The sequence below is a fragment of the Podarcis melisellensis genome, assembly GCF_964234715.1.
Source record: "Podarcis melisellensis genome assembly, chromosome: 8".
NCBI lineage: Eukaryota > Metazoa > Chordata > Lepidosauria > Squamata > Lacertidae > Podarcis > Podarcis melisellensis.
This window is the reverse complement of record NC_138540.1, coordinates 53,885,605-53,897,263: the sequence shown is the minus strand read 5'-3', so window position 1 is coordinate 53,897,263 and position 11,659 is coordinate 53,885,605. Positions and strand designations below refer to the sequence as shown.

The 11,659-nt window shown below is 49.9% G+C and overlaps 2 protein-coding genes across 3 annotated transcripts in view; both read left to right on the top strand.

The window, feature by feature from the left end:
- Positions 1-11,659, top strand: part of MMP15 (matrix metallopeptidase 15) — a 29,102-nt gene that overhangs the window by 3,277 nt on the left and 14,166 nt on the right. Inside the window, exon 2 of the mRNA XM_081921687.1 lies at positions 10,640-10,743. Within this exon, the coding sequence (XP_081777813.1) occupies positions 10,640-10,743 (104 nt within the window). The remainder of the gene's footprint in view (positions 1-10,639; positions 10,744-11,659) is intronic.
- USB1 (U6 snRNA biogenesis phosphodiesterase 1) lies at positions 53-7,246 on the top strand (the record flags this gene model as incomplete). 2 transcript variants are annotated; one of them, XM_081921694.1, is made up of 7 exons in its annotated part: positions 53-207; positions 1,351-1,511; positions 3,521-3,704; positions 4,301-4,354; positions 4,635-4,740; positions 5,226-5,306; positions 6,123-7,246. In XM_081921694.1, 7 exons carry the CDS (start codon positions 53-55, stop codon positions 6,225-6,227), a joined length of 846 nt encoding a protein of 281 aa, XP_081777820.1. In that variant the 3' UTR covers positions 6,228-7,246. The 2 variants fall into 2 exon arrangements, with proteins under 2 accessions (XP_081777820.1, XP_081777821.1); XM_081921695.1 differs by lacking the exon at positions 5,226-5,306.

The following is an 11,659-nucleotide window of genomic DNA, read 5'->3' as shown; positions in this document are numbered from 1 at the left end:
TAGTCCCTCTTTCTCTCTAGGTGGCGGAAGTGGGGATCCTGACGTGCCGGCCATGAGTAGAGTGGCGGCGGTCGCAGGTCTGGTGGGCTACAGCAGCTCCGACTCGGAAGATGAGAGCGCATCCTCGGGAGCGCAAGGGGAAGGCGGCGAGGCCGGCGGCGCAAGCTCGGTGGAGGGACGTCAAGGCCGCCGCTCTCCCGGCGACAGGTGGGCGTATCAGTTCAACACAGAAAACCCCCCCTTCCCTTTCAGCCGAAAAAGACACGCAGAAAAGGAAGACGGAGCGGGGAGGGAAAAGGAAAAAGGCAAACTCGGGCACCAGTTCTTAAATATTTTTTGTAAACTGCTTTTAGGTTGTTGTTTTCCCCCCTACAATCGAGCAGTGTATAACTTTTAAGAAATAAATAAATAAAATGGCATGTAAGGACCATCTAGATTGGGAACAATTCAGAGGCAGCAGGAACGGTTGGGCTGGGTCCTGCTTTCTTTCTCTCTCCCCCTGCCACCCCAGGTTGCTAGACTGGTTTGTGCTGCTGTTGCCCCTTCTTCCTCCTCCCAGCACCTTTTGGTAGATACCTCCCAACAGTTCCATGCACTTCCTGGTGCAATTGGTGCCAACTGCTGTCCTTTAAAGCACCTCAGTTTGGTGTCTGCTCCTCAGTGCCGCCCCTTAGGGTCTCAAGGCAAGGTCTGAGCTTTGGGGCCCTTTTGGGGCCCTTTTGGCAGGAGAAAGCACCAGCTGAGCCAGGGGTCTTCTGCAGAAGCCCAAGCAACTGAGGTACCACCATTCCTTATTCTGTCCCAAAGCTGAGTGGGTTGGGGCACAGCCCCATCCTGCTACCCACCAGAGTTTTCCAGAGGTTTGCAACAATTAAAACAATTATTAAAATGTAATTCAGACTGAAATCAACAGCATAGCAATTGAAATAAAGCAGATACTGTACAGGGCTGCGGTTAATTCACAAGGCAACAATGTTTTTGCTTCTTCACAAAAAGCAGAGAGTAAGTATTTAGTTACAGTACTTTCCCTAGAGCAGGAAAAACCCAATTCTAGATACAAATTTGATGTAGGGAGGTGGTCATCTGAAATATTTTTCTGCCCAGTTTTCCTCAAACCTCACTCTTTCTGGGCATGATGGGTTCCTCTGTTTCTCCATGCATTGCAGAGCCATTAGTATCCAGTCACTCAACTTATTTTTGCACTCATCTGAGTGCTGAAGTTGTGGGTAGGGCATGGACTGAAAAACGTGTGCAGTGTCCAGGGGCCAAGAGTCATTTGGCCTGTTTTGCTCCAAATGAAGAGGGGTATTAAAAGGGCTGGGAATTCTCTTTTCTCCCTCTGCCTTGCAGCTCAACAGCTCCCCGCCTTCCTGTGCCAGACAGCGTGCTAAGTATGTTCAGAGATCAGGAGGAGGCAGAGACAGTGGTGGACGACAGCAGCAAGCATGGAGGCCGCCTGCGGACCTTTCCCCATGAGCGAGGCAACTGGGCAACACATGTCTACGTTCCTTGTGAGTGCCCTTCTGGTCTTTGTCCTCTTCTCCGACCCCAGTGTCCCTAGGAAGTCAAACTCTGGAAACACACATCTTTGGGATTCAGCCAGAAATGGTACCTTTTCTCCAAGGAGCAGAGCCCTTCCAGCTGTTTGATCTGTATAGCAGAGACGTGCCATTCCAATGGGCAAAAGGAGGGAGGTGCCCACAGAGCCACAGTGGCTGACCAGACATCTTTAATAGAACTGTGCTTACTGACACAGAATCATAGAATTGTAGGGTTGGAGGAGACTCAAAGGGTCATCTAATCCAACCCCTGTCAGATGGCCATCCAATCTCTGTTTAAAGACCACAAGTGAAGGACAGTCCACCACCTTCCTAGAGAGTTTGTTCTCCTGTCAAACATCTCTTACAGTCAGAAAGTTCTTCCTGATGTTTAGTTGGAATCTCCTTTCTTTTGTCATTTAAATCCATTGGTTCGGGCCCTCCTCTCTGGAGCAGCAGAAAACGAGCTTGCTCCATTTTCCATAGGACAGCCCTTTAGATATTTAAGGTGGCTATGGCGCTGTGGGTTAAACCACTGAGCCTTGGACTTGCCGATCAGAAGGTCGGTGGCTTGAATCCCCGCGACGGGGTGAGCTCCCGTTGCTCAGTGCCAGTTCCTGCCAGCCTAGCAGTTCGAAAGCACATCAAAGTGCAAGTAGATAAATAGGTACCGCTCTGGCAGGAAGGCAAACGGCGTTTCCCTGTGCTGCTCTGGTTCGCCAGAAGCGGCTTAGTCATGCTGGCCACATGACCCGGAAGCTTTATGCCAGCTCCCTCAGCCAGTAATGTGAGATGAGCGCCGCAACCCCAGAGTTGGTCACGACTGGATCTAATGGTCAGGGGTCCCTTTACCTTTATCATCTCTCAATCTTTTCTCCAGGCTAAACAAGTCTAAGAGGATAGCTCTTGTCAAACACCTCAATAGAATGCCACAACTGATGTAGAAGGTCTCTGGTTCAGTCACCAGCATCTCCTGGTAGGAATGAGAGAGACTCTCCCTGTCTGAAACCCTGGAGAGCCACTGTCCGTGTAGACAATACTGATCCAGATGGGCTAGTGGTCTGACTCTGTATAAGGCAGCTTCCTTTGTTCCTATTCATAATATGAAGTGGAAGGGGGAAAACCAGATCAGAAGCACCACAGATCATTTAACCACAATGAAGTGTTGCGGTGTAAAGCACTGCTCCAGATATGATCTTGTCCACTCCTATGTCTGCCTCATAGGGACATCACCACCACACACACCTACCTTTCATTAGAGCTGACCAACATTCCCCCAGTTACATGGGTGACCCTGAGTCTTGGCAGGAGGCTTAAGCCATATCTATGACACCACACCCTGGATTTGGCTACAGGCATATCTGGAGTGCCTTTCCAAAACCACCATGGAGCTTTTTCACAGACACCTGTGAGCATGCAGCTCTTCCCTTTTCTGCACAAAACACCCCATCACTTTCCCCCTACCCCAAAGTTCCTGGAAGCTGCCAGTTTGCTACCTTCCTCCCCACCAACAAAGCACACCTCAAATCATTCCACAGCCAGTGGGCAGCAGCAAACGAGCAGCAAGTGTTGAGGGAGGCCCAGATGCAGACCTCACCTACTCACTCCGTGGGGTCTCTGCTTCTTGCCTTGTTCTCTCCCAAACCAGAACACCAGCTCAATCACACTCTCCAGCTCTTTGTGCTCTCCCCCACCCAATATACAGAATAATGCCCTGCTTCCTCCAATAGCAGAGGTAATATAGAGCCGTCATGACTAGGGGAGGCTTGGGGTAGACAAAGAGCATCTTTCTCTACCCATCCACAGGTACTGGTTGGTAGTGGCTGTAGGGTAGAGGAGGCCATTGTAATCCACATTTTACGGAAGAGATTTGAGGCATGGAAAGTATGACTTACTACCAAGTTGCCACCGCAGCTTAGCAGAGATGGACCCATGCACCCACCTACTCCAATCCTCCACTGTTGTTCTACCATTCTGTACAGATCAGGCTCAGGAGGACTTCCTCGACCTGCTCCAGCTCCTCCTCCTGCGTGCACGTGCATCCGTGCCATCATTGACGGCTATGGCAGAGTTCCACATCAGCCTTTCTCAGGGTGTGATCCTGCGCCACCACTGGATAAGCCCTGTTGTCCAGTCCCTCAAGGAACACCTGGCTTCCTTCCCCAGGTAAGATGCTTTGGACCCTTAGACCACGCCTTCCTCTTGCACTTTGGGCACCACCTCCCCTTGACCCAGCGCATATTCTTAATCCGTGCTTCTTCTGTGAGGAGGCAGACAGGGCATTATTGACCCACACCAAAAGACACCTCTCCCTGTTCACCCCAGAATCATGATGTAGAATGACTCGTGGAACTCACCCACCCTTCCACATGGTTACTAAATCAGCTGACCTTATTCCACTTGAAAACTTGTGTGCAGTTTTTATACTTTAGAGCAGTCTTTGCTACAGCCTGGTGCCCTCTATATATTCTGGCACTGCCTGGGGCTGATGGGAGTTGTAGTCCAAAACATCTGAATGGCTGTGGCAAGAGCTGTTTTAGAGAACAGCAGCAAAGCCTGGATCAGTAAAAGGGAGCAAAGGGAAAGGTAAGTGTGGAGAGCTGTAATTGCTGGAAGAGAGTGACTTAAAGGCTCCAGGGAGGGGCAAATCAGAAAATGCACTCCCCAGCCCCTGGGTTTCAGTATGCCTTACTTCTTCTCCCCTGTCCTCCTTCTCCTCTTCATCTTGCAAAGGAATCAGATGGATTCTTTCCCCATTTCAGGTTCACCTGTAGAGCAGATCGAGTGAAGGTTTACACCAATGATCCCAAAAGCAGGTGAGTGAATGGCACTGAGGCTATTCCTCAGAGAGCAATAGGCTGCTTTGCATCATGTCCTCAGGCTGAAATTGCCAACCATCCTGTGGCTTGATTGGCACAAGCAGAATAATCGCACAAGGACAAGGTTGGTAGAGAGGAGGGGGAGGCCAGTGTTTGCCTCAAGTGGGGCAGCATTCTATTAGTGCCCCCTCAGCCCTTTGCCTTCTGGGGCAAAGTGGGCACTCACGTTGAACATTAACATTGAACTGCTCTAAGATTCTGTCATATCTCTCTGCAGGACCTTCATTGGCTTGGAGGTAACTTCTGGGCACACTCAGCTCTTGGAGTTGGTTTCTGAAGTGGACAGAGTTATGGAGGAATTCAGTCTCCCTTCTTTCTACAAGGTAAGACTTCCACTGTTCTAGGAGGGAGTGGAGTCTGCAAAAAGAGGCTGCTGCTGAATGACCACGGCCCTGGAAATAAACAGTTTATTACATAAACTGTTTATTACATTATATATATATAATATATATATATATATATATATATATATATATATATATATGATATAGATATAGATATAGATATATATATACAGTTACCAACCGAGTGCCCTCCAGATATTTTGGCCATCAGCCCCAACCAGTATTCCCAAATAAGACTGCAGATCTCATGTGATATGTGTATAAACTAGCTGTGGTAACATAAACTTGTTGAGGAAACCAACCAGCCCACCTAAAGCCTCCCTCTTTGCCCTGGAGTCTAATTTCCATGGAAGATAGAGAAGGGTGCTCAGCTCCTACCAGGAATTCTGGGGTGGTGGCACCTAGCTGGGTTAGTGCAGCTTCTCCAGATTCTTAGCACCTGCTTTTTCCTGGCTTCTGTACAGAATCCCTCATTCCATCTCAGCCTCGCGTGGTGTGTTGGAAACCTTTCTGAAGAACTTGAAAGTTGTCTTCAGGAGTTGCAGGTAACCACCTCGGATGTCATTCACGAGCATAGAGGTTTAAGGAATTAGCTTGCTCAGGGGGCTGAAATAGAGGTGTCTGGCTTGGCATTTCTAGAGATACCTTTTCAGTTTGCAGAAGTGCTCAGGGCAACATCTGGTGAGGAAAAGCTTACCTAGGAATTCTTGAGCTTTCCTCAGCCTGGAGTTCCACAGAGAAGGTTCTGCAACTATAAAGCTATCTCTACATCTCCCTCTTATTTAAATCGGCCTTCCCCAACCTTATGTCTTGGACTACAATTCCTGCTGACTGGGGCTGATGTGAGTGCTGCTCCAAAAAACATCTGGGGAAGGCTGATTTAAATGTTGATGGGAGACAGAGCAGGCACACAGGAAGGTTTGTGTAGGAGAATGTGCTCCTTCCTGCACACAGGACCCACACTGTGAAGGGCTCCAAAAGTTAAAACCAGCAGCCTTGAAATGGACCTCAGAACCAATTAGTACAAAAGTAGATGGGCCCAGATGGGAGCACAAAGCCGTAAGAACATTGGAAGAGCTCTGTTGGATCAGGCCAATGGCCAAACTAGTGCAGCATCCTGTTCTCGCAGTGGCCAGCCAGATGCCTCAGTGGGAAACCCTGAACGCACAAGATCCGAGCACAAGAATGCTCTCCTCTCCTGTGGTTTCCAGAAACTGGTATTCAGAAGTATAAGCCCTCTCCTACCCACATTTGTCACATATTAATACGTCCAGCATGCTGCCTATGAAATGTTCAGGGGCCAATCAGATTCCTGGGCTCTGCATAATTCCCACCCCTCTCACCTCCTTTGTCTTTTCCAGGAGATTGTGAATAGGTTTGAGGACTCTTCATACCTTGTGCGAATCCCTGGGGCCGAAGTCCGCTGCAAGTCTGGCAAGAAGATCTTCTCCTTCCCTTTACGGTAGGAGCTGGGAGAATAATCCGCAGCAGCCACCAGCTGAGGATGGACCTTACCTACTTTTTCGCCAGGACACAATGAATGGTCAGAAGCCACCAATGGTATTCGTGGCTCAGCAGTAAGATGGTGGTAGCCCCTTGCCCCCACTGCTCATTGTTAAGGGTCTTGCAAGTGATGGGCCTAAGGTGAAGGGTCCAGTGCTACAAAAGAATGCAGAGGATACATTAACAGCCACAGCTTTGTGCCAGGATGATTATTGAGGGAGTTGTGACATGCAAAAGTGCCATTCAGTTTGAGGGCCAGTTGAAAACAATGCTCAGTTTTGAAGTGGACAACAGCTGAGTAGAATCTCTCCTGATCTGGAGGACAACAGAAATTACCCATTAGAAGTTTGAGAGGATTCCTGCCTGCCCCTAAAGCTGATGTCACAAGAGGCATTTTGCTCGAAAGCATCCTTGCTTGTTGAGAGCATGAAGCCTCCTGGCTGTCGGACTGAGCTGTTAGCTAAAAATTAATCAAATGACAAACAGAAGTACAGATTCCCACCTATATACTGGGGTACATGGTGGTGCGAGAAGAGGCATCGGGTTTTACCATAGTAGTGTTGTTGTCAATTGGCCAGATAACCACCAGGGGTCAGTGTTGAGTTGGCTTTCCTTACCATCACTTCACAGTCTGCGTCTTAATGGAGGTTTAATTGCCCTGTCTTCCTCCCCATCCCATGCTGGTTGGGGCCGATGGGAATTGTAGTCCAAAACTTCTGGAGGCCACCAGGTTGGTACGGGCTGCATAAAGGGTCTATAAAGGTATCTCTCAGGGAATTCTCAGCTTGCCCAAAAGGCCACCACACCAGAGTTCTGTGGGGTAAAACAGGACAGGTATACAACTTACAGCTGGTTTAAGAACAGAGTGTAGGAAAAACAGCCTTGATTTGCGGTAGTGGGGGGTGGGGTGCCAATTGGAGCTGAAAGACGGTATTAAATTTTTTTTTATAAGTGTAAATAAATCTGCAAAGGTTTGAATTAAGTTTTGTATTACTGTTACAATCTGCCTTGGAATTTTCAGTGAGAAACCGTATCAACAGTTTGGAGCTGCTGTCTCTAATGCTCGGGGCAGGCAAATTCCATGCTAGGGATTATTAGGATATGGACTGAAAATAAGAACATAAGAAGAGCCCTTCTGGATCACGCCAATGGCCCATCTAGTCCTGTTCTCACAGCGGCCAAGCAGATGCCCAACAGGGAGCCTGAAAGCAGGACCTCAACACAAGAGCCTTCTCCCCTCAGGTTTCCAGCAACTGGTATTCAGAAGCATTGCTGCCTCAAAGATAGCCAGCATAGTACATGAATCTGTTACATGGGCTACACTTGAATGCTATGTACAGTTCTGGTTGTCATAACTAAAAAAATAAAATTAAAATACATTGTAGAAGGGGTGCAGAAAAATAACCCAAGCAACCAATTAGTTGGAGTACTTTCATAAGGAGGAAAAGCTAAAGGGTTTGAGGTTTTATTTTAGCTGGGAGAGGGGGGCTTGTGCAAGGAAGGGGAATACAATGAAGGTTTATAAAACTATGCAACATATCCAAAAAATATTCTCCCTTATAGTATTATAAGGTGGGCCCACTTAATGAGATAGATTGGCAGTGGATTCAGGACAGATTTAAAGTCTTGCCTCAGCCTTCCCTTACCTAATGCCCTCAGATGTTTTGGACTACAATTCCCACAAGCCCCAGCCAGCATAGCTGATGGGAGTTGTAGTCCAAAACATCCAGAGAGAGGGCACCAGGCTAAAGAAGGCTGTACCACCACGTACAATACATAGTTTATAGAGTTTGCTCCCACGAGTTGTAATAATGGGGCTGTAAAGGAGCATTTAACAAATATTTGGACAGCAATTGATAAAGCTGCTTCATTATTATTCATTTATGAACCACCCTTTTCATCTGCATCTGTGTCAAAGCAATTGAGGAAAAACACACACATTAAAAATGCTTTTTAAAAGTTTTTAAAAATAGTACAAAAATAAAAAACAAAATGAGCACCTAAGACTCTTCTCCTCCAGCTGGAAAAGCTTGTCAAAACAGAAGTATTGTTGTTTCCAGAAGCACAGAAGTGAGCGCCTGTTGCATCTCGACAGGAATGCTGTCGCACAAAACAGGTGCAGCCAGGCTGAGAGCCCTGCTCCAAACCACTATGCAGTGAACCTCTGATGTTTGGGGGGCTTGAAAGGAGAAGCTCTCCTCCAGACCACGATGACCCACCAGGCATATAAGGGACAAGGCAGTTCTCTCAAGTGTCACTTGAAGCTAATAACCTACCCAGCTCAGTATTGTCTATAGGCCACTGACTCTCTGGGGCTTCAGTCAGGAGTGTTTCCTAGCCCACCTAGAGATGCGAGAGTGGAACTTGGCCTTTTCTACAAGTAGAGCATCAACTTTGTCTCTGAGCTATGCCCTCCTCCTTGCTATGGGTGCTGAAGGTCTGGCGTCACAGGAAGAGTTCCTCTGAATACACCTTGTGAGAAGCAGCTGTCATCTTCTGTGTCCTGCTTATTGGTTGCCCGGAAACACCTCTGTGAGAAAAAGATGGTGCCGACCTTAATGCACTTCTGGTCAGATTGTGTTAGGGATGCCATATCTTTTGGCAGAAAATGCAATAAACCCAAGCCAAAGCTGATTCCCGATTGATGAAAACAAGAATACCTAATTTTATCACCCAACCAAGAAAGGTTCTTAACTATGCACTGACAGTTGCTGCTGAACTCTTGTTTACCAGGGAAGAGGCAAAGTCCTGATCAACGTCACAAAGTAAGCAAAAGGGCAGGAGTTAAAATACGAATTCAATTTGCACTGGGAGTTGCTCTTGCCAGGCCAGTTCTATTGCCCACTGTGGCCCTTCTCCACCAATCATCGTTTAGGAACAGCCTTTGCCAACCTGGCACCCTCCAGAAGTTATGGACTGCTGATGGGAATTGTAGTCCATCTGGAGGTTACCAGGTTGGCAAAGGCCAAACCTTTTCTGCAAGTTATTTGGTTTTGCATTGAACAGAATTTCCTAGCTGTTCTTAATAACAGCCCATATTCTCTTCTCTGTTTGGAAGAAATCCCACTCTCTTCAGTGAAATTTTACTTCTGAACTGGTGTCTAATTAAGGCCACAGTTGCTGAGCAGCCAAATATTAAAAGGTAAAGGGACCCCTGACCATTAGGTCCAGTTGTGGCCGACTCTGGGGTTGCAGCACTCATCTCGCTTTATTGGCCCAGGGAACTGGGAAGGTGCTAACTGGCAACAAATCCACAACTTATGGATTACCCTGGTCCTGGTGAGACTGGGTAGAAAAGTGCCAAAACCAGGCAGGGAGCTTTTTAGGATGGGTGGCAGATGCTTTTCTAGCCTTTAAGCTGCTCCACATTCAAGGTGAACTTGTGCAATTTCAAGAGTGGGGTGGGGCAGGTGAAGAGAAGCTGTTTTGAATGTAGAACATGAAAGTTGCTAAGGCAATAATTCTTTGCAGGCTTCCTTGGAAGTGAGCCCTTTTGGACTCAGCAGGCTTTACCCTCTGAGTAAACACAGTTAGGCTGGGCATTGCACCTGTCGCTTCTGCCCTTGCCTTTTGAGGGAAAGTTTCATTATAACAATATAAATAAATGATTCCATAGAATGGTGCTGAGTGTAAGTCTTGACATCTAAATAGCGATAACTTTGATCAAGTGCAGGGAAATATCTTAGAATCATAGAATGGTTGAATTGGAAGGGACCCCGCGGGTCATTTAGTCCAACCCCCCGCAAGGCAGAAATATGCTACTGTCCCATACGGGGATCGAACTTGCAACCTTCGCGTTATCAGCACCATGCGCTCACCAAGTGAGCTATCCTCTGCTCGTCTCAGTCCTCCCGCCGCTTCCGAGGCTTTTGGGACCCCGCCGAATCCTAAGTAAGCAAACGCACAGGGACCCCGCCTCCCATGCCTGAAACAGCTCCAAGCGTGGACTCGGAGCCCAGACGGCCAAGCCGCCGCCTCGTTCCGGTTTGAGCCTGGAGGCGTGGGGCTGCTTAGCTGCCCGTCCCTCGGGGGCCTTCCGGACTGGCTCCTGGGCTTGAGGGGCGGTCAGTGAGTCGGCTGGCCGTTAGGCGGCGGCCGCCACAAGCCCAGCCCAGCGCAGGGCGCGACGGGGCGGGCGGGCGGCGCTTGGAGCATTCCGCTGAGCCAGCCGGGCGAGGGAGCGGCGAGCAGACGGGACGGGCGCAGCGCCGAGGCTGGAGCGCCAGCCCGCCACACAAAGGCGATGGCCGAGGCGCGGCGGCGGCGGCGGCAACAGCAGAGGCGGGCGGGAGACAAGTAGCGAAGGGGGCCTGGCTAGGCCCGGGGCGAGGACGGCGGCGGCTCGTGCTGTGGACCGAGAGAGGAGCGTCCAGTATGGGAGGCGGAGGCTTCCCGCAGCTCTCGCTGCTGCTGCTGCTGGGGGTTCTGCTGCTGCTGCGGGCCTCGGCGGGGCCGGTCCCGGGCGAAGTGGACGCCGAGGTAGGTCCCCCGCTCTGCTGCGCTTCTTGTTGCGTCTTGGCCAGGCAGGCCGCCCGGGCAAGGTCTCCCGCCTGCCCGCCGGCCGAACAAAAGAGCGGCGCTCCGGGGGGAAGGGGCGGACTGGGCCCGCGGGAGGCGTCCAGGAGCCCTGCCTTGCGCTCTCCAGACGGCCACCTGCGCCCCGGGCACCAGCCTGGAGAGCGCAGGTAGTCGGTGGGGCAACGTCGCAGCGCGCCGGCTCGGGGAAGACCCAAGCAGCCGAGGGCCCACGTGGGGGCCCCAGGCTGCTCCCGCCCCACTGCCCGGGAAGGGGCCGAGTACAAATAGGGGGAAAGCGAGTCTGGCCTTGGAACAAGCAACTCGTGGGAAGAGGAGCGCTCAGTTCTTCTTCTTGTCTGTTTGGGCTTCGGGCTTGATGTCCTGACAGGTGCCCAGCTATGCCCAAATTATGTGGGGTTGATGGGTGCTGGGGTTGCCTTTTATTTTGCTCTTAAGCTTTGGAGAGCTTTGATCCAATACTGGAAGAGGGAGCTTTCTTGGCAAAGTCCAAGTGTAAAGGGCAGAGGAGAGCCCTGGGTTCTAGATCAACTCAGGACCCAGGCCCTGTTTTGGCTGGGCTGCCACGGTCTTCCGGACAGCCTTTGCCAAGTTGGTACTATCCTGATGCTTTGGGCTGCAGCCCCAGCCAGCACAGGCAAAGGTCGGGGATGGTGGCAATTGTGATCCAAAATATCTGGTGGGCACCAGGTTGGTGAAGGCTGCTGGGAACCTCAACGCGATCTCTGCTTTCCAGAATGACTGTTCACAAAAAAGGGGGGAGGATACCAAAGGGGTTCTTGTCAAAAGATTGCAAACTTCTCATCCTGGTTAGTTTTGTCCTCACCCACCTGGACATGAGTGGCAGAGGTTGGCAGCC